Source organism: Ceratotherium simum, chromosome 3 (assembly GCF_057802395.1).
Source record: "Ceratotherium simum simum isolate JZ-2026a chromosome 3, ASM5780239v1, whole genome shotgun sequence".
NCBI lineage: Eukaryota > Metazoa > Chordata > Mammalia > Perissodactyla > Rhinocerotidae > Ceratotherium > Ceratotherium simum.
The window spans coordinates 44,252,678-44,275,568 of record NC_141902.1 but is presented as its reverse complement, the minus strand read 5'-3'; the positions used below and the strand labels follow the sequence as shown (position 1 = coordinate 44,275,568).

General features: G+C 39.3%; 1 protein-coding gene across 1 annotated transcript in view; it reads right to left on the bottom strand.

The window, feature by feature from the left end:
- SLC12A1 (solute carrier family 12 member 1) overlaps positions 1 to 22,891 on the bottom strand; it is an 82,699-nt gene that overhangs the window by 46,841 nt on the left and 12,967 nt on the right. The window contains exons 4-13 of the mRNA XM_087429074.1: positions 19,385 to 19,480; positions 18,764 to 18,859; positions 16,863 to 17,002; positions 15,656 to 15,766; positions 12,947 to 13,058; positions 11,256 to 11,383; positions 6,367 to 6,451; positions 3,394 to 3,545; positions 2,150 to 2,257; positions 1,706 to 1,829 (exon numbers count right to left, since the gene is read on the bottom strand). Of these exons, the coding sequence (XP_087285200.1) occupies positions 1,706 to 1,829; positions 2,150 to 2,257; positions 3,394 to 3,545; positions 6,367 to 6,451; positions 11,256 to 11,383; positions 12,947 to 13,058; positions 15,656 to 15,766; positions 16,863 to 17,002; positions 18,764 to 18,859; positions 19,385 to 19,480 (1,152 nt within the window). The remainder of the gene's footprint in view (positions 1 to 1,705; positions 1,830 to 2,149; positions 2,258 to 3,393; positions 3,546 to 6,366; positions 6,452 to 11,255; positions 11,384 to 12,946; positions 13,059 to 15,655; positions 15,767 to 16,862; positions 17,003 to 18,763; positions 18,860 to 19,384; positions 19,481 to 22,891) is intronic.

Here is a 22,891-nt window from a genome sequence, read left to right as displayed (position 1 = left end):
TATAAAGTGGAGGAAGATGGGCACAGATGTTAACCCAGGGCCAATCTTCCTCAGCAAAAAGAGGAGGATTGGCATCAGATGTTAGCTTAGGGCTGATCTTCCTCACACACACAAAAAAATAAAAAATAAAAATAAATAAAAAGTAAAAAATATATTCTTAGCCAGAATTTATTTTCCATAAAGTAAAAAGCAAGAAAACCTACCAATCAGAAAATAGACAATCAAGACCTCTACCTACAAAAAATTCGAGTGGAGTGGGTAGAGGGTTTGGGGACTGGGCAGATGATAAATTCCCCTGTGGCTATTCCAGAGGCACCAAATCCTGTGTTCTTCATCTGCTATGTGTACAATCAAAAGGCTGTGGAAGGCAACAGATTAGTTAAATACTGGCGCACCAGAAATGCCGACTTGGAAATCTCTCTGCATATACCAACTTGCTCTCTCTGACTTTCAGGACTCTTGTTAGTCATTTGCACTTTTCTACATCTCTAGGGAGTTCTACCTCTCAAAGTTTGACTCAGTTTTACCTCAGTACCTAAATATCCAGTATGATTTAATCCCAGTTGCATTGTTTATATAGGAAATAATTTAGAGATATTCCTATTTATCTGAAGGTCAGATATCCATCAACCTCAGTGATACAAATGCAGATGGCAGCTGGGTGTGATTCTAGAACATGGATGCTGGCAAGGAGGTAGGCAAAAATAGCTGTCACAAAGCTGGTGCCATGAAGCTAATCTACGTTGTTCTGAAAGAGTGATTTTTTAGGGATATTATTTAATTTACAAAATTTTTAAAACTTTGAAACATATCTGTACATAATCATTTTTTTGTTTAATTTTTTAAAAATCTAACAAACAGAGAGAGTCATGTTTTCCCCTCTTCAACCTTGTAGAAATCTCATGAGGATTCGTGAATTATCATCACTTCCTGAGTGTGTGTGATGAGGAGGAGCCCTCAATGTTTGGCACGGCCGTGCTGGGGAAGGCTCTGCCCGCCCATGCATAGTTATCATCATCCTCGCCTTTTGCTTCTTTTCCTCTGATATGCTCACCAGCAAAAGTGGTGCCTTTGGGAGGAGTGAGGAATGCACAGGCTAAAGTTGATGAATGAGCCTTTCCAAGATTATGCAGCAGTTTCTATATTGCTTAGGGAGAGGGGGCTGAGATTATAGTCTAGGTAGGTGGTTCTCCAACATTAGTGGTCTATGAATCTCTTGAGGGACTTTTAAAAATGCAGATTCCTTATCCCCAGAGATTCTGATTCTAATTCTGGGGTTAGGCTTGAAAAATCTGCAGTTTAACAGACCCACAGTTGATTCTAATTCTGACACGAGCATATTTTGAGAACTGACACTTCAATTCTCGTCCTAGCTGCCAGGCCAGGAGATGTAAAGACAGGTGGCAGCTGAGGGAGACTCTGAAATTAGACAATATTGGGCAGGTTGAAGCAAGGATTCAGCTGCATTTGGTTGGATGGATTTCCAACATTCAGATTCAAAGAAGAGATTAAGGTTGAAAGTCCATTTTTAAGTCCTCAAAGGCCCTCTACACACAAGGATTTCTCATTTCCTTCTTAGACAGACTCCAATATTCCCAAATGGGATATTAAATATAAAACAGGTAATTTCTCAAGCTAAAAGATAAATCCTATGAGTAATCAGAAGAATTCTTTGGCTTTCAGTAAGAACAAGAGAACTACGAACCAATGAGAATGAACGCCATGGCTATGACAAAGGTGAGGATGTACCCCCTCAGGGGTTCGTTGTTTTTCCCGTATCCCTTTGCAAAGAACTGCAGGGCTTTGTAGATGTTGTCCTTGCACAGCGCCTAACGGAAAAGAAGAGGAGAAATTCATCATTTCTGCCTCTGCACAGTCATTTTCTCTAGGTGATTCAAACAAGAAGATCTGGGCAAAGATGAAGTGATACACAATATGAGGCACAAGTTAACACTGCAGTTTATCATTCTTTGATTATTTGAATCGATCTTGACTATGTGGCAGACATAGCGTTTGAGCCAGATGCAAACATTAAACTGTTTCAGAAAATGATGGAAAATGATTGCTGGCGAGAATGAGTATTTCAGCTTGATCCATGTTCAGTGGCAACAGCAGTGGGGAGAAGCGCATGCTCTTATGTCTGTATCACCTGGAACACTTTGGGTGCGCTGACGAGGGAGGCCAGGGCTGAGGAGAGCGTTGCAGAAAAGATGCCGGCAGTGATGAGGGGACCAAACCCTGACACCATGCTCATGACCTTGAGAAGAGAGGTTCAAGTAAGGAGACTCATCCAATAGACGACAAAAAAAATTCAGCCAAATGCTTTCTACTTTCTGTGATTTGGAATCTCCTTTATAAGCTGATTGCTTCTAACCAGATTTTTTTTTCCCCATTTCATTCTCAAATACTTAATATTTGTTTCTTCAAAATGGAAATGGCCTTTTGTTGTTGTTTATAGAAACATTAAATGCTCACCACAATACATCCAGAAGATTCTGGAAAGAATAAAGAAGGAAATGGTCTCAAGGATTCTGACAATTTCCCCCTCTGTCCTTTGTGGGCATATGTTTCTTTTATTATGGGAAATTCTATCCAGCAGAAAATGGTATTTTAATAAGGTTTGAGGAGGGACTCAGCTGTTTACCAGTCTTTTTGAAGGCATTAGCCTTTCTTGTTCTTCCTGCACACAGAGGCTTTTCAAAGCTTTACTTTTTCTGTGCTCATTAAACATAATTTTGGATCTGAGCTATGATGAGATTCTATCAATTTAAGTCATATTTTGGAGTAATGACTTCAGCTGAGTTAATTTCTCTTTGCTGGTTGTTAAAATAGATGAATGAAGCTTTCACACAAATTTGCTTCTCCCTCTGCTCACCAATCATTCAGACAAATTAATATGTTACAAGTCCTATAGTTACAAGTCCTAACTTCCCTTGTTCCTCCCCCTCTTTTACCTCCCTCTCTGTCACTCACAATTTCCCTCTTGGCCTTGCCTTTCAGGCACTCTGGAACCACCGCAGAGGCTTTTCCTAAGCTGAAGCCCATGCCTGAAACGCATTCTAAGTGCTCACTGATCTAAGTCTCTCCTTCTCCCCACCATGAAATCTTGCACAATTGATTGGAAGATACATAATGTCGCGTGGTAATCTTTCCCTGGCGATGCAATTCATACAACTCCCTATTCTCTCCCCGTCACAGTAAATGCAGCCACGAGATTTGCTGCCACATAATGCCTGTATGATTCCCTTCCCTCCCACGCGAATGGTCCCTTGCTGAATTCAAATCGATTAATAATCAATCAGTGGCAGAGTCAGAAGTTTCATTATATATGATGTTCTAAACATGAAAACAATAGCAATAAACATTATTTATTTATTTTTTTGCAGTTCAAACCTGGAAATTGTTCATCAGCCCATACTGGCACGGTTCACCTCGACATCTTGAGAAGTCGTAGCCCAGCCCACAGGCTGCTGAACCATTGCAGTTAATCCCAGAAATGATGGTGTCATTCACGTTCCCAGTGGCATCTCGGACCACACAGGCCCCTGGGGAAACAACAGTGGCTTGTCATTTCTTTATATGAAGGATTCTGCTCCCTTAGGATTTTCTTCTGAAAATATACTTAGTGTACTCTAAGTCTGGGCAGGTCCACTGCCTATACTCTCTTCACTTGTCAATGCTTCCTGGGACGCTGTACCTGGAGGTTCCCATCTTCTGAGGCCTGGGAGTGCCCCCTGTCCCTAACAGGCTGCCACTTCTGCTGCCTTGGGTGGTTTCAGTTCTAGCTCTCGCCTGCCTCTGTGAGACACTTGGAGGTTGGGCCTCTCTTACTTTCTGATCTCTTAAAATGCACATTTCAGTGCTTTGCACATAATACATACCGAATTCATATTTCTGGCTTAGTGCTACTGACTGGATGTTTTTCAAGTAGAATGATTTATTTTCTCATGTGTGAGAGAACCAAGTGATAGCATTACTGAATTCTAGTAATTAAGAGAACTGAACTCTTATTTTCAACTAATGATATTCCTTGCATAATTTTTTGTTTGTTTGTTTGTTTTGTTTTTTCTTGTGAGGAAGATCAGCCCTGAGCTAACATCCATGCCAATCCTCCTCTTTTTGCTGAGGAAGACCGGCCCTGAGCTAACATCTATTGCTAGTCCTCCTCCTTTTTTTTTTCCCTTTTTCTCCCCAAAGCCCCAGTAGATAGTTGTGTGTTATAGTTGCACATCCTGCTAGTTGCTGTATGCGGGATGCGGCCTCAGGATGGCCTGACAAGCGGTGAGTCAGTGCGAGCCCAGGATCCAAACCCGGGCCACCAGTAGCAGAGCGCGTGCACTTAACTGCTAAGCCACGGGGCCGGCCCCTTGCATAATTTTTTAAACAGTTATAATTCTACTTTACATAAAATTTTAATGGTTTAAATAATACAGAAAATATTTTGGGATAAAATATTAAGATTTCCTAGATAACATTAATGGTCAAATAATATTCTATCAAATATTTATCTCAGTTTATTCCATTATTTTCATGCTTTTGGGTATTTCTGTTATTTTTCTATTATAGACATTCTAAGAAATATTTGTGCATAAAAATTTTTCTTCTATATTTCAAAGTATTTTTTTAGGATAGATTCCCAGAAGTGCAGTTACGAACTTTTTAAAGATTCTTGATATATATTTTAATCATTGACATTCCTTATGATTTTTTCTAACTGTAATCTCTGCTATTATGTATTTGATAGGATTATTGAAATATATAAATATAAATAGACTTTTCTGAACTACCTGAAAGATAAATACTTTACAAACTAAATGCCAACCAACAAAACTGTTCATTTTGCTTTTCAAACTCCAACCAGGGTGAGTTCTCTTTTCTTGCTAATAACTTTAAGAGCGGTCCAAGTGACAAGTACTAATGGGAATCCTCAATTTTAGCCATGAAATTCATATTCTTTGAATCTGGGAAAGACTTAAAAATCATAGAATCTTCGATTTGAAAGAACCATTTAAAATAATCAGTGCAGGAATCCTTTTTATATAGCCCTGAGAGGTGGCCTGCAAGCCTCTGCTTAAACATTTGAAATTATGGATGTGGGTTTCCAAGCAAAACTATCCATTCCAGATTTTACCTTTTTGCATTGTTCATTTATGTTGAGCTGACTTTTCTAAATCATGTATTTTGATTTCTGCATACTAGAACTCCCCAGATTCCCATAAAGCCAAGCCATGAGCCATTATTTGCACCCATCGGGGCAAAAACTAGAATAATCTCTGAAATCGGGTCTATAACTTTATTTATTCCTTCATTTTTACTTTGTGTGAGAAAGAAAACCATTTGGGAAATTTAACTTTAGGTGATTTCAATGTCATTTAAAAATGTGTTGATTTCCTAAAGCATTGGAATAAAATTTCTTTACGTGTAACTAAACTCGGAAATGCCACAATACGGTTAACAACATTATCCAATTTCCTCAAATAACAGGCAGTGAGAGAAGCAAGAATCTAAGTTAATTGTTTTGCTTTTTTTTCTTTAGAAACCAACTCAAGATCTATGTACTTTCCTAATTTCCTTTATAGTAAGCAGAAGACAACTGGGAGGTGCCCTTTGGTAAAATGGTCATCCGGGCTTCTGTAGCGGTCCAGACTGGAGCTGCATTCCTAGTGCGCACAGAAAGAAGTTTTCCTCTCTGAATGTTCCACATTTCTTCCTCTCCTATAATGCATAAGCATGAGGTGACCCCTCGCCAGGAGGAGGCGTGGCTGCAGGCGGCAGGTAGAACAAAAGTCAGCTTAGGAACAGCAGGAGAATCCTCATATTTTCTGCTCACTGAGCAATGTGGGGGCTGGCCACCCACACTGCTGGCAGCTGCGTCTTGTTCTGATTTCCTGCCAATTGGTGGCAGTGACATTTCCATATTAGGGACAGCAGTGCAAAGAGGAGGCACAGTCATCAATTCTACATCTTTCATACTTTCCTAAGGCTTTTTTGGTTGTTTTCATTTTTGTTTTGTTTTAGGCTTCTTTTCTCTTGCTCAGTTCCTCACCTGTCTCCCAGGGCAAGGGAGGTGGGTGCTGGAAGTGGTGGCTTCCGTGGCAGTGGGATTCTCCTCTAGAATAGCAAAATGGGACCCTCTTTGTGTTCAGGTAGAATGACAATCTGATTAGCTCTACCCTAGCCTTGACCCAGAGTCACCTATGTTACAGCTTGATTGTACTCAGACACCTAGAGCATCCAGGAAGGGAATTAAAATTGTTGCCTTCTAAAGAACTTTCTACTTTTGTTCCATTGAAAGCCCACTGGACATAAAAAAACAACTGGACCCTTATAATCCTGGCATTTAGACACCAGACACATACAACTCACCTACACAAATAGCAACTCCTATGTAGGCGACAGTGGTGATGAAAATGGCCAACATGGTTCCTCTGGGGATGGCATCTTGGGGATCCTTTGAAAAAAATAATGTGGAGGTACAAGAAGACAGGATGGTATAAAAAACAGAGATTACTTGGAGTTATTTCTGTATTTTCAAATTTTTAGGATAACTTTCCTGAGGCAAGTTCTAAAGAAAAGAAGCAAATGGCAGAGGTGAGCTCAAGTTCTTTTTGAACAAAGACAAGGTGTTTAGAGTGAATAAAGAAATCTATAAAACTTTGCACTGAACTGAAGAGATCTCTAACTGTCCAGGAGGGACAGTTTTTATAGAAAAGTATATTAGTTAGTTCACTCACTAACCTTTCTCCCTCCCCTTTATCTCCTGTGAATTTCATGCAGATACATCAGACCTGAAAGTATTAGGGGAAATATACAAACACACCCGGCATGTTGACAATATCTGTGTGTGTGCATTTGTTTTGTACTAAGCTTAGGCTTGCCTTTACAAAAAAATCACTTTTGAGTGAGCAAAAAGGATGATCTACTAAATTCTCCAACCTCTCAAATTTCCCATTTGGAATCCAGTTCAGGAATGACTGTGATGGGAACTATTTAATTTCCATAAACAGGCATAAAGAAAGTGGCAAATTCAAGCTTATACCAGAACATGGGTTTTTCTCTTGCTTATAAATGAATATAAATTCACCGAGCTGAGCTCACATCATATATAATATACCATTTTATATCCTATTTTTGGGGCTCAATCATATCAGAATCAATTTCCAAAGAGCATAACGTCTAAATAATTGAATTACAACTTAACAGGGATTATTATGTAGAGATTTTAATGTATTCATTGCTTATACAGGACAGTGCCTGGCATATAGTAGGAGTCAATAAATATTGTATTGAGGGAAGCACAATCTCAGTAGGCATTAGTTCCCCCACCAGAGGACATGAGACTCATCAATACAAATAAGCAATCAGTGCAGTCAAACAAAGTTTGAACCTTTTTTTTTTTTTTAATTTAAATCTGCTGCTCAAATCCACTAGAAAGGTCAAATCATGGTGAATGTAGATTCAACCTGACAGCTGGAAATGATAACTAAACCAAGGAATCTGCCCTCACATGGAGTAAGCCAGCCTTTTGGAACCACCGTGTGATCATAAATTCCTTCCCACTCTTTTAGGAATACCTGCACACGGAGTTTGTTCTGATACATACATACCCAGCCTCTTCCTTCCAAACTATTGTCTCCAAAAGTGTGCAATTGAGCAGCACATAGAAGGAAAAAGAAGGCAGTCGTGGCTGAAATGGGCCCCACTCAATCCCCTAATTCATGATATGTTTCAAATTTTATTTTATTTATTAAGGATTTCTTAAGATCTGAGTGAAATATGAAGAATTGATTTAAGTGGGAAGAAAGAAAATATATATAAGGATAAGAGGTATGAAGAAGGAAGGTAGTCTTGTACCTAAAACACAAAAACTTTGTTTTTGTTTAGAACTATCTGCTATGAGGTCTAAAATTTCTTTTTTAGAACTCACATGAAGGTCTGTCTAACTTGACCTGATATAAATCGGGGTGCCATTATCTTAATGTATGATTACATATTCACGTTGTCTAGTCTGGCTATGTCTCGCCTAGACAGGGCTCAGAACTTTGACAAATTCTTAGTTTTTACTCTAAATGTTAGTTTCCATCTCCCAGCAGTAACCCACAATCTAACCTTCCTTTACTTTTCTTCATTAAATATTATATTTTTTTCTTAAGATTGATTTTACAAGCAATCTAGTAGATTGCTGCTTTTTGATGTCAACCATCCTAATCTTGCATCTCTGAAACTGTATCTTAACTCTGTTGATTAGACTTGGATATTTCCCAAATCTTTTCCCAGGAACATATTTACAGATCATCAATTAATGTGTTAACAGATAGAAGGTTCAGGATGGAACTTTGCAGCATCCCCTTGTGCCAACCCTCATGGACTGTCACTGGCAACCTGAAGTGTCATGTTAGGAAGGATTCTGAGGTTGTGAGCAGAGATAGCACCTTGCATATCCCTATAGTATGTAAACAATAAGTGTTTGCTAAGTTGAACTGAATCTATTATGTTTTGATTGTTTCTGGTTTCACTCTCTGAGAGAAATAATATCTATAGGTTCTGAGGCTTCCTCATCACTTCCCGATACGTGGTCACCTCTCAGTCCTCAACACGCTTGACCACTCTGGCTTTTGATCATGTTAGTTATTACTTCTCAAAGCATTCTCCTCTCTTGACTTTCATGACCCCGCTCTGTTGGTTTCCTCTACCTCTTAGACAGCTCCTTCTCTTTCTTGTTTGTGGACTCCTTTCCTACCGTCAATATTTGAATATCTGTTTCTCTGGATGCTACCTTGGTCCTCTTCTCTCCTATTGCACAGACCTGGATGAACTCATCCATGCTGTGCCTTCCAGTCCTGCCCTAGTTCCTTTCCAGAGCTCCAGACTCGTAAATCTAGCTACCCACTAGACATCTCCACTCTGATGTCCTTCTGCCATTTCAACCTCAACGGCCAAATCTGAGCTTCCTTTTCCTCATCTACTACACCAGGAAATCAATTCAGGAGGTTGCGACCAGCATTAAAAGAATACAGTAGAATAGAACTGATGTGAAAATATCACAAGACATCATTTGTAATAAAGTAAAGAACTGTTTGGGGAAAATTTTGTATGTGTGCACTCGGTTGTGATGTATGATGTTTTCTTACTGCAGATCATAGTAAAAAACATACTTTCCATTTTTTACTAACTCTAACAAAAGCTAACCCCTTTGATTCATTTCCCCTGCCATAGTCTTAATTCAGGCTCATTTCATCTCTTGTCCAGAGTACTGTGATATCCTCTCACTGATCTTTCTGCCTCCAGTCTCCCTACCTATCACCCTGCACCCTCTAATCCATCCTTCACAAGCTGCTGGCAGGCTCTCTCTAAAACACATATCTAATCATGGTACTCCCTGATCTCACCTCCTTAGTGTCTCCAGCTAGTTTTGGGATAATATCCAAACTCCATTATCTGTAGCTTAAAGGATCTCTGAGTTCTATTTAATAGCACATAGTAGTGTATGTGCTAAAAGTTAAGCTTAATTGTACAAATCACCAAAGTATTTTTAGATAGAAAGAATGCAACTTTTTACAACAATACTGTTTGGGGGAAAATTTTGTGCCATGAAAATCATTACAGGACATCCTCTGCATTTTCTTTACATGTAAACTCAAAATCAGAGATTTCTCAGTACAGACTGATAGATAAATAAAATTTTCTACTGATACAGCAACCCTAAATTAAGTTAGCACTTATCTCTGAAGAAAGGAACTTTAAGTCTTGTCTTTTTAGAGAGGAATATCTTCTAGTACTTCTAGTATTTTGCTTCCTCTCAGAGTGCCTTGGACACATAGAAGATCCTTTATAAATATGTTTATTAATACAGTGATGAAAAGATTTTACCTGTATACCCCACTCCACACATAAAATAATTTCCATCAGCAGCATCTTTCACTGTGACTTTTTACATTCCATGCCTTCTGTTCCAAATGTCCCTCTCTTCTTTGTCCTATTGATGAACTCCTATTCATCCCTTGAAATCTAGATTGAGTGTCCCCTCTTCTGAAAGGCTTCCCTTACTTCTTTGGGGAGAGGCAATTACTCTTTCCTCTTTCCTTTGCACATGATTCTGTTCTTGCTTCTTATGACTCATATGGAGTCTGTCTCTCTCTTAGACCATGAGCTCCTTGAGGGAAGGATCAAGCTTTTCTTTGCTTCTCTGGTACCTGGTGTAAGTAGTAAGTGTTGGCTGAGCTGAACTGACTACTAAGAATCTAATAATAAAAACTTGTTTTTAAGGAGTCTAAGGAAAGTACAATATTCTTTATTTATATGTGTTCTTACAGTTTGCAGAAATTTAAATCAGTGACTTCTGATACAAATTTAAATCTGAGAAACAAGAAGCTCAACTTCCATAGCTAAATTTCATTAAGCACTAATACTTACTACTTGAATCATTTTGAACAAGTTACTTAATTTTTCTGAGCCTCAGCATAATTTCTTTTTCTTCTTTTGGTCAGGAAGATTGGCCCTGAGCTAACATTCATTGCCAATCTTCCTCTTTTTGCTTGAGGAAGATTGTCACTGAGCTAACATCTGTGCCAATCTTCCTCTATTTTGTATGTGGGACACTGCCACAGCATGGCTGCTGATGAGCAGTGTGTAGGTCCGTGCCCAGGATCTGAACCCGCAGACCCCGGGCTGCCTAAGTGGAGTGTGTGAACTTAACCACTACGCCGCCAGGCAGGGCCCCAGCATAATCTTTTTAATGCCATATCTCTGCTCAAGAATTTACCCTGGCACTGTGGTCCTTAATATAACAAATCTAAATTCCTTTATATGTTCACTCAATAAATATGTATCCAACCCTTGCTAGCTCCAAGGATACAGCCAAGAAACCAAAGGCACAGTCCTCACTTTCATGGAGTGATAATCTAGGGCAACTACCTCTCGCTCAGGTCCCTCCAGTGGCTGTTTCCCCTTGCCTTCTAAGGTTATCATCAAGCCTCATTCAGGGCTTCTCCACTTAAACCATGAGAAACTCCTTATTGTTCCCACAGTTTTCCTATGCCTGTCTGTTCTTTTGTTTGCTCTGCCTGGAATACTTACATTTCCTCACCAATTGCAGCATCCAGCCTTTGCTTTAAGTTCATGCTCAAAAGTTCCTTCCTTGAGGAAATCAAGGGATTTGGAGTCTATCCTAACAGAAGTGATATTTCTGCTCTGTATGCTGCCCACCAACTGCACCACCACCTCCCAGGACTCCAAAAGCAGAGAAAACAACATACCTCCAAATCTCCTGAGATATTGGCACCTGCAAGAATCCCAGTAGCTGCTGGGAAGAAAATGGCAAAGACAGAGAAGAAACCTTCACCTTTCGTGAAGCTTGGCCCAAAGTTTTCTGCAAATATTGATGCTGCAACACAAATCATGAGAAAATGTCATGTAGACTTTCTTCACAGAGTAGGAGATAAAGTTACCTTTGGCTTCTACAGCCCTAAATGCAAATGTGCCCCTATATTCTAAATGGAATGAACTTGAAGATCTTGGTGAATTCCTGATGAAGCTCATGTTAATACCTACCAGAGTCAAAAATACATATTACAAGGTGTTAGATCTCTAGGACATAGCTCTGAAAATTCAATAATTTTCATGCCAACAGAGACCCAGGCTGCCTGACTTCCTTGAATCTAGAAGATTCAAAAAGAAGGAAATGGAGAATTCTCTCATGATCATATTGGCATACTTGCAAATATACCACACATATAATTGCCCTACACACATACAACTACATACTCACATGTATAAATACCTTATTCAACACACTGCGTTTCTATGCTTTTTTTTTAAGTTGTAGGAGAACCTTGTAGGTAAGGCTATCTTATGGTTTTGCCACTAACATTCTAACTTCCCCACCCCTCATCTCCAGAGATTGGATCTTAGATCCTTATACCAATTTCTTATGTATGGGAGAATAATACCAGGAGGAGCTTTGGTCATAAAATAATACTATTCCACAGGCTGTCACCAAATTACTTAAAAGAAAAGGAAACAATCTAGAAGAAAAATGAAAAGAAAAAGGAAGAAAGAAAGAAAGAAAAGGAAGCAAGAAAAATGTGAACAAAAGAATCTGTGATGATGCAAAAATAGGGAAAGAAAATTTAAATTATCAGAAAAAAATACAGCCAGTGCTGGAAGAGAGAAAAGAATAGAAGAGAAAAGGATGTTAACATGCAAAGCAAACAAGACAATCTTTACAAAGAAAAAGAATCAAAGAAAGAGGTGATGTGATATAAAAAGGAAACAAATGCTGACAACTGAGTGAATAACAAAGGGAAATTTAAAAAAAATCTCAGCAGTGGATTCTTGGGTAAGCTAGAGTGGAAAGCTAGGAAAAGGTGGATAGGTGGAGAATGGGAGAGAGAAGTCAGATTTCATGCTTAGTGACGTTATCACAGGATGCTACACTAAGTAACTCCTATAGTCTTTTATGCTTGAAAACCTGGCACTGATGCTTAACTAGGTAATGCTATCGGAAAGCAAGGTGCAAAAAGGTCTAGGAGGAAAAAAAAATGACTGTGTTTGACCTTAGTACTCCCATTGGTTGAACAAATTGAGCTGTGTTCTCTTTCCTTGCATGTGCAATCTATTTCTACTATTTGACAGTGATAACAATTTGTCCAGCACTTTAAGGTTTTCAAAGCACTTTTACATTCACTATCTCATTTGCTTATCAAAAATCCCCTTAGGAAGTTAGCATCCACACTTTAACAGGAAAATCTGAGACCCAAACATGTTAGGTGACCCACCTAGCTGATAAAAGCAGTGGGGTCAAGACTCATTCTGGATCGCCTGACTTCAATCCCAGGCTCTTCCCTGGATCACAGTGGGATTCCAATGGCTAGAATGGGGGTCACAGGGATGGTGATGGAGGCGGGCAATGGAGAATTATTTATTGCAACTCATTTGTTACACGTACCTTGGTAATTAAAGAAACCTTTGGACCTCTTCTCATTGTTGGATGGAATGACTGTTCCAATGAAGAAGTTTGCAATAGCAATGAGAAGAATGATCAGAAGAATCACTTGAGCCTGGAACGGCAAAGTAAAAGGAGGCCAAGTTAGATTTATTTAACTACTTTTTATATAATTATTAAAGTTATATGTCCACTGAAGAAAGACTTTATCTGATTATTCTAGTCAAGACTCTCTTATCCAGAGTAAGTAATAAGCATATCCTTATAGAATAGCATCTTAATAAGCCTCACTTGACCTGAGAGTAGATGTAACATTTTCAGTGGGAGCATGTGCTTGGGCACTTGAAGGTGGACATTTCAAGAACATTCCAAGTACTAGGTGGGTAACTTACTCTAGTGTCCTCAGGAATATAAAAGGAGCCAAAAGTTTCAACACTAATAGAGTTTATTTCTTTTCTAGGCAAAGCACCTGTGGATTCCTCCTCTTCCAGTACTAACTGCAGAAGGAGTACGAGAACATAGAATGATTCATAGAATTCCCATGATGCCTAGTGCATTTGATGTTGGGCTGCCAATGTGTGTCCAAGCAGTCTGCAAGGTTGACCATCCACATCATCTTTCTTTAGTCTCGCCTACATTTCAAGGTGTTATTGGCTTGGCATTCCCATATGCTGTTCCCTCTGCAGGGAATGCACCTCTCCCTACCCTTTACATAACTATTTCCTCTTCTCATCCTTTAAGTCTTAGTTACCTCCTTAGAGAGGCCTTTCTTGACCAGTGAATCTAAATAATAATAGCTAATGTTCACTGAGGGCTGGCTCATAATATAGCAGATGCAGATTTAACTTTAGCAGTACAGCGAATCCCCTTATTCACCGGGGATACAATCCAAGACCCCCAGGGGATGACTGAAACCACAGATAGTACTGAACTCTACATAGACTACGTTTTTAGTCTATGTTATAGGTATACATACATACCTATAATAAAGTTTAATTTAGAAATAACGTATAGTAAGAGATTAACAACAATAACTAATAATAAAATAGAACAATTATAACAATATACTGTAATAAAAGTTACCATAGATCTTAGCAACTTCAGCATATGATTTTCTTTCTTTCCTTCTTTGTTTACTTTCACCTTTTCACTTTATGGCTTCTCTTTGGCATACCTGAATCTCCAGCATCACTACTCTTGCACTTTGGGGTCATTATTAAGTAAAATAAGGTTACCTGAACACAAATACTGTGATACCACGACAGCTGATCTGATAACCGAGAGGACTACTAAGTGACTAACGGGCAGGTAGTGTACACAGTGTGGTTATGCCAGACAAAGGGATGATTCACGTCCTATGTAGCATGACCTTGTGAGATTGCATCACACTACTCAAAACACTGCACAATTTAAAACTTATGAATTGTTTATTTCTGGAATTTTCCAGTTAATATTTTCAGACTGCTGTTGACTGAGGGTAACTGAAACCATGGAAAGTGAAACCGTGGATAAAAGGGGACTACTGTATTCTTTCAGATAAATAATACCACCAATAACCATATGAAGTAGATAATATTATCATCATCATTTTAAAGATAAAGAAACTGAGGCACAGAGAGGTTAAGCAATTTACTTAAGGTCATATGGATATAAACCAGCTTCAAATCCAGGCCCTCCGACAATAAAGCTGGAGCTTTAAATTCTACCTTCTACTGCCATGAAACGACCTTGCCTCCCTCAGGGAATAAAGTCATCAAAAGTAGGTTCCCCTTTATTTTCTATCTCACTGCCCTATTTATTTCCCTCACAATTTACCGTTTTATATTTACTTGTTTATCTACTTGATTATTACTCATAGCCCCATAGGCCATATGCTCAACTAGAGCAAGGATTGTGCCTGTTTTGGTCACAAATGAATATCCAGTGTCCAGCAGAATGCCCAGCACATGATAAGCACTTCATCAATTTTTGTTTAATGTGTGAATGCATAATCCACAAATAAGTCCGATGTAGGAATGTTTCCTATTGCCTTATACAGGTGGGAGGCTTCGCCCATCTTTCCATTTCCGGTGCCCACTTAGGTCTAGTTACTGCATCTCCAGGCACATAGGACCAGTTTCAACTACACCAATCACTGTAGAGAGTTAGAAAGCTGGCAAAAAACATGATCCCCATCACTCGGAAATTTACTAACTGTTTTACTACTAGTTAAATCCGGATATTCTCCAGTTCCAGGGCCTATGATGCACTCAAATTTGTTGCTGAAGTACTGGGTTTCAGAGGATAAGGATCGTTTCTGCCTCTGTTACCTTCTCCCAATACACTTGCTATTTCTTTTGGGCTTCAGCACCCACAGCCAGCTGGACAGGGGATGCCAGGGGTGTGAGTGAGAGACACAGACTTCCAGCATGTACTATTGCTATGATCACAAGAAGTCTGTGCATGAAGATGGCAGCAACCTTGGTGGCTGTGTCATTGTGATGATAGCATAAAGAAGGACAAAGCACAGTCCTGATCATGTGACACATGAGCTGTGAGTCATGACTGCTTTGGTGGGCTTTGAGGGCTTGGTGTTCTACCTAGCACTAACCTGTAACTTTTACCATAACAAGTAATAACAGCAATTCTTTCTGAATATAGGGTTCTTCTATTCCTGCAATTCGTTCAGGACCTGACCAGCAGTTGTTGTTAACATCATTTTGAGAAATTCACCTTTGCTTCCCATTCCATTCCAGCTACTGAAATTCCTAAAAGAATCACCACTGTGATGGAGCCTATTATCCGGATGTCATTGGTTGGGTCCACCATCATTGAATCACTCTCCTGGAACAAAAAATCACTAAAATGGTTAGAGATGGAGCTTTTTTGCCTATATGTCTTATTGTAGCATTTACCAGTAAGATGCAATACTGTGCACTAACATCTGGAACCATTCAAGATAACAGAAAAATAAAGTGCTCATAAATTTGAGAAGATAAGGAAACTAGCATTACTTTTGCCATGATAATAGGCCTTTGACAGCCATGATTAGGAGTTGGAAATTTTAGAGATTCATTCTAGTCACAGTTTTTGAAGCTACTATAGCACTAAGTAAAAGTATGTGTACATGCACATATCATTTTTTGTTTCAGAAGAATGACTAGTTATTTTTGTGTATCAAGGGGAATCCTAGAGAAATAAAAATGAGTGGTTTCCAATGTGAATATTGGAAAATAAATGCTATCCAATTAAAGAACAAAGTATACAAACCAGATAATGAATCTCTTGAAGATAACATACATTATGAACTAAATAATCTACTCATTTATTCATCTAATTTTCTAATAGAGGCACTGTTACCAATGGAATTCAGTGAATGCTATCACCACCATGAAAAGAGGACGAGAAGTTAGTTCGTATTCCAGCTAATTGATGTGCTCACATATATACCATCTAGCCGGGGCGCCTCAACTAAGAAACACCTAGTTTTCTACAGTGAGTTATTCTAATGTTTGAACTTTTATTCCCTTTGGAAATCTATAACCACAGTAGTAATATTGCTGCTGATAATAATACCCATTACTTATCCTTTGTTTCATATTTTATGCAGTATTTCATGCACATTATTTCTTTTGATTTGTACCACATTTCTGTGAAACATGTGGAACAGTATTATTAGCCCATATTATAGATTTGGATAGCAAGGTTCAGATAAATAGAAGGACTGATCCAAAATCTCTCAGCTGGTAAATGTGAGAGACTGGTCCAAGCCAATTCTGATGCCAAGCCTAGGGCTCCTTCAGCTATATTCAACTTCCACATTCTGCAGAATAAATCTATTTCCTCTCATCTCATCATAATGATATCCCCCAGTGCCCTGAAAAAGCAAATTGAACCAAATTATCTTGCTTGGCTGAAGAAAAGAAAAGCTTTCAATTACCTTAAGAAGATCTACCACAGTCTCAGCAAATCCCACCACATACATAGCAACAGCTACTGCATTGGCAAAAGCAAAGATCAAGCCTATAGACCCACCGAACTCGGGCCCTAAGCTTCTGGAAATAAGATAGTAGGCCCCACCTGAAAGAAGAAATGAACATGTTTTATGTGGAGGAACTGCTAGGGGATTTAGTTTATATGATCAGATAACTTTGAATATCTGAGAACATTTGAAATATTAATTATTCTAATAAAAATTACAGTTTCCTAATAATTTTAGGAATCTTGTGTCACCTTAATAAATAACTTAGCTTTTCCTTCTACTCTATATATAATCTATGATAGAACTATCCTAACTTAATAAAATCCAATTTATTGAAACCTAATTGTACACAAATGCTATAAATAAGAATACAGCAAACTTTACCCAAAAAATGCTTTGTCTTTAAAAAAATTCATTGGAGAGTTCAAATCAATAATGTAAGTGAAATAAAATTTTATATGTGAAATTTCCAGGAACAGGCAGGCCTAGGCAGAAAATGAAGCAGATGAAGTTTATCATTGTTCTTCTAACTTCCTTTCTGGTATAGTTTTCTAGTACATATTTGCTGCATAAAAAAGGTATCTGTATAGTGCTATGTATTATCCACTCTATAAATCAGATTTTGTTTTCTATGCTTTTAGTTCAAGAAGGTATGATTACTGCCAAATACCCCTAGCGTCTGGGGATGGCAAGTAGAAGAAAGGTGGGAGGGCCTGGAACAAGTGCTTCTCCCTTGGATGTTGAAAAGGCAGTTCTGTACAGGGCTGTGTGCTTCTGTGCACATGAAAGACTAGGCTGGACTGGTTAACTGCCTAGAGGGTACTGAGCAGGTTACTGAAGGTAAAAACGACTAGATGGTGAGAGGCCTAGATAACTAGATATTGTCACAGACCAGAGTAAATTAATGACTTCCTATACTGAGCTAGTCTTAGAGGTGGATAGAATTGGTAAGGGAATGACACTGAAGAAACATCTGCAAACAAAATGAAACTGCCTTTTACTGAAAAGGAATTTCTGCCACCATAGGAACTCCTCTGGGTTAAAGGGTCAAAGCCCTCTCTGAAAATGTAACCTATATTTGGGTGGGGCGAATCCCATTATTTCCTTTGTCCAGATTACACTCAATAAATTAGTTAGCCAGTCACTTAGGCTTGGTCAAAAGGACAGCCAGGCAGAAGCTGTGAGAGGAGTATGTTGTGGCTAGCTGGTGTTTTAGAAGGCCCAGGGTAGGGAGACCTGGATAAGGTACCCAAGTAGAGACCTGAGGAGCCAAAGCAGAATGGGAGGGGGAAGAAAGGAAGTTGGAAGAACAATGATTTACTTCACCCACTTCATTTTCTGCCTAGGCCTGCTTGTTCCTGGATGATTTGAAAGGAACTCTTTGTTTTGTCTGTTTTTATTTTCTTTTTAAGGATCTTCTCCTGCCTGTTGGCACTGGGAGCACAGTGTTGGGGTGAAGTCTGAGGGTTACCCAGTGGGAAGTGTCAGCAGTGTCAGCCTGGCCGCTGAGAAGACCCACGCTGAGGGGACCCGGGAGAGAGCCAGCGGGGCTCGTCCAAGGCACAAAGAAACCATATGTTACTGTAATACTCTATGCCTTCTTTCTAGACATGTGGTCACTCTCTACTTCATAAACATGTTGAATCACAGGAAATGGGTCAAAGAAGACTTTTCTAGAGATCTCTTAATTTTCCTTGAGCAAAATTTTGCCTTACTGTTTAAATTTTGGATTATTTTGTTTTGTTTTCAGGTTTTGGGGAGTAATTATCAATATAAAAATTTTACTTCCAACATTAAACCAACTCTAGACATTACCACATAACCAAAGCTTGTAGTCATAGGTAAATGAATTGGCTTACCTCCTCTTACTACTCCATTTGTGCAAATAGCAGACATAGAAATACCTGTGAGTGTTGTCACTACCACACTCAGGCCAATGATGATGACTCCAAGACCTGCAAAATCCCCCAAGAAAGGTGTTTGGCTCCAACACTTCAAGAAGTCACCAGTACTTCAGGAGTCAGCAGTCTGAATCTTGTCACAGCAAGATCAGTCTCCCCATGAAAAATCTGAAATGTTCTAAAAGATCCCCTTCCACGAAGGTCTAGGAAGCACCTGAAATGTACTAAACTTTAAAATTGAAGCCATGTCCAGGAATCATTTTCCAGGAAACACGAGCAAGAGGTGTGCAGACTAGCCTGAAAAATAAAACATTTACCCAAGGAATTTGAGCATATGGAAACCATGACCTGCAATGTGCCAGAAAGATTCATTAGAAAAGAGACCATAGCTGACCAGAGTAGACCAGGACTATACTCACAGTACCTTGTGTTTCCTTCTGCATCCAGCTCTTCCAAATAGTTAGTCAGGCTTCAAGAACATTGGGCTATTTTCTTGTTCCCAACAAAAAAGAAGTATATAAAAAGTTTTTGCCTACCCGTAGCACGTGATGAGAGCATTAGATATCTTAGAAATTTTACCTCCACGAACAAACCCGTTAGTTGCTATTGCAGAAGTTGACAACCCAGTAATAGATGTTACCATGGTGGAAAGAAGAATTATGAGAACTCCAAGACCTGTTAGCAACGAAACATAGAAGATATTACGTTTTACTTTTCTTCCTTGGATTCTCTACTGCTGCAAACTATACTGCCTTTAATTTAAGTTTTCACGTCCAAGCCTTGGGCCCCCACGGAGTTCCTTTGTGCTAAGGAGAGACTGGTGTGCCTGGCATAAAGATGAAGTCGGAGAACTGCTCATTATGATGAAGGATGGTTTCCAAAAGTAAACACAATCTAAAAGGCAGCCCTGGAAAGGAAAAGTTGGCTTATGCTGGTGTCCTGGGAGAGAAGCTACCCTGGCTGTGAAAAGAGAAAACATGGCATGTGACCTTCTCTCCTGCTTGAGAGGAACCTGAATGAGAAAGTTGAAGGTTTGACAAAGGTTAAATCCTTCCCCATTTTTCTTTCATCTCTCTTGCCTGGGGAGGAAGAAAAGGAACCAACTTGGATTACCTTTGAAAACACTCCAGAAAGGTCAGTGGTGAACTATTTGAGCCTGTGTTGCCTTTACCTTACAAATGATCCTGCAGGTCCCAAGTTTAATTACCTCCTCTGACATATCCATTTGTGGCAATAGCAGAGGTGGATAAACCAGTGATAGCAGTCACTGTCACGGCTAAGCCGATGATAATCACACCAAGACCTCAGTTGAGAGAGGAAAAATAAAGGCGATTAAACGGTGGAACAATCCATTAGATCGTTTACATCAAAGCCAGCAAGTCTAGGGTAATGACCAAAGGACCACAATGGAGATAACAAGATGGCCTTGAAATCACCATGGAGTAAATGCTCAGCTTTGAAGTTTTCTACCTGTAGAATCAGAGATCCTAGAAACTCAAGGGCTAAAATGTGCAGTGCGAAGCTGCACACAACTGAACAACTATGGTTGGTCAAAATTTAATGTGAACCCCATTTTTGATGAAGTTATAGATACCTATAATCATAATAATTGGTCCATAGAATTCCAAGCTGTTAATATAACTAGAGAATAAATGTTCATTCTTTGAGACAACTATCTTTTTATGCACATTTGGTTGTGTAAGAGTGGAAAATGACATACAATATACCAAATTGTTCATTGTTCAAGTGGAAACAATCAAATTGAACTACATTCACTTATTGGCTGTGTGACCTCTGACAAGTTACTTATTTTCTGAGCCAAAAATGGCAATGAAATTAGAAAGAATTCATGTGTAAAGTGGCTAGCATAGAGCATAGAACACAGTACACAATTAGTAGCACTGCCTTTTGATCATATCCACAATAGGCCTAATAGCTATTGTTCATTAAAAACCTACTATACATCCAGCCATGTCTTAGGTAGCATGAGAAATGCAAGGAACAAGCCAAATTAAATTTAAAAAGCTGCCCTCAAAGATCTTATGGTACAGAAAGTCAATGATTATGAGAGGGAGGGAGAAAGTGGTAAACCAGAGTTCAGAGGAGGGCAACGCTCCTTTTAGCTTCAAGAAATACACAGCCAGGTCGATACTGAAGGATAATAGAATATATCACCCCCAAATATGCCGCGTTAGCATAAAGATTATTTTGAGCTAAAGGCAATTGAAAAGAAGCAGATACTTCCCCTTATTTGCCTAAAAACAGGACATAAATTTATAAAGATGTCTTCCCTTTCCTGTATTCCAGGAAGAACAGAAGTTAATCACCAGAGACAATTCTAGACCCTTATCAGCTGGAGACAGCACCAGAGGAACTTACTTACCCAACGAACTTTACTTATCTTCTGTTAGTTCTCCCATATATTTGCCTTCCCACAATTTGTCACCCTAGAAACTCAGTCCTTTTCCTCTGTCTTGTCACTTCTCTAAAAATGGATTATCTTGTTAAGATGCTATACAAGCCCAAGTTCTAACCACCACTTTGAGTTACTTATTGCAGTCTTCCCACGTGTATGCATGATGAACATGTTAATAAACTTCTGATTGTTTTTCTCTTGCTAATCTGTCTCTGATTGTTTTTCTCTTGCTAATCTGTCTTTTGTCGGTCTAATTCATAGGGCCTTAGCCAATGAGCCTAACATGGGTAGAAAGAAAACAGTTTTTCCTCCCTTACAATACCCTCCTCAATGGAGGCCGACCCAGAATTCAGGCAGAAGTTGTAGAGTCACAGGCACTGAAATCACCCTGGCTCCAGCCAGAGTGCTCTTGCCTGGGCCTGTCTGGTATGCTCCTCTACATAAAGAGAATGCTTCATAATCGTTGTTGGCAGGCTCCTTGTTCCAAGGATGATTAGAAGGGTGGTTGGCCAAGAGGGGGTGTGATCTCTCTGGCCATGCCCTGAATGAAGGGGAAGTGGAGGGAGACTAAGGGCAGAAATGGGAACGAGGTACTGGAGCCTGGCTCTTTTGATGCTTCCAGCTATATACTGGCTCTAGCAGAAGTCTCTAGGTTATTTTACAGGTTAAAGTGCAGGGAAGTGCTCAGTTAGGAAGAGGCTAACTGTGGACACAAGGTGCAAACTTGGACCATGTTGCTTTGGCCCCTATACTCTTAAAAGCTTGGTGTTGTAAGAAATAGCTGCACTAAATTCCTCCCATCTATTGCAGGGATCCAGTGATGGGAATCACCTCTGCATCACGACGTGGCCCCAGTTCTTTGTACCACTAAGGGTGATTTCTTTTCGTTTTTTGCATACTATTTTGTTATTGACTTTCTTTTGAGGAAGTTTGATATCAAATGTTTAGTTCACTCCAGCGACTGTACAGAACCATATAGTTTGCATTTCAGGACATTAAATCTACTCTGACTTTATTATTTCCCTACCCTTATTTTCCCTTTGCCTGTATTTTCCCAGCAATTCTCAATTTATCCTTCTGCGTTGTATACATTTCTGTAAACCACTTGAAATCCTGGAACAAAGTTTTATACATTTAAACAGCAAGAGATTTCCTTCTCTGTCACAATCAAACATAAAATCTCAAGATAAAAGGCAGCTTAGGGAACATTCACTTCTTATGTTTTCTCAAAGTGCTATCCTTGAACCCCCTGCTTCAGGAGATGCCTGGGGTGCTTATTAAAAATGCCCGGACCTACCGAGTTTGGATCTTTCGAAGTGAATCCCAGGGTTTTGCAGTGTTGTAACCTAACTTCCCAGGTAATTCTCATGCACCCCACAGTCTGAAGACTATTGTGCTGCCCTCAGCCTCTCTCAATTTGTGTCTGCCTGTTCAGCAAGGTTCTTTAGCTTTATCGTCAAAGAATTGGTTGGGAAACAATTAATCCAGCTCCCTAATTTTCAGATGAAAAAGTGAAACTCATGGAATATAAATGTCTTGCTTCAGGTCGTACTTGCTTTTCACACCCTTCTTCCCTGACTGTTGATTAAGTTTATTGGAAACCATTTTGCCCCAGCCAAGTTCTCCAAGACAGAGAACAACTAGATGGCACTATCAGCTCATTCGACCAT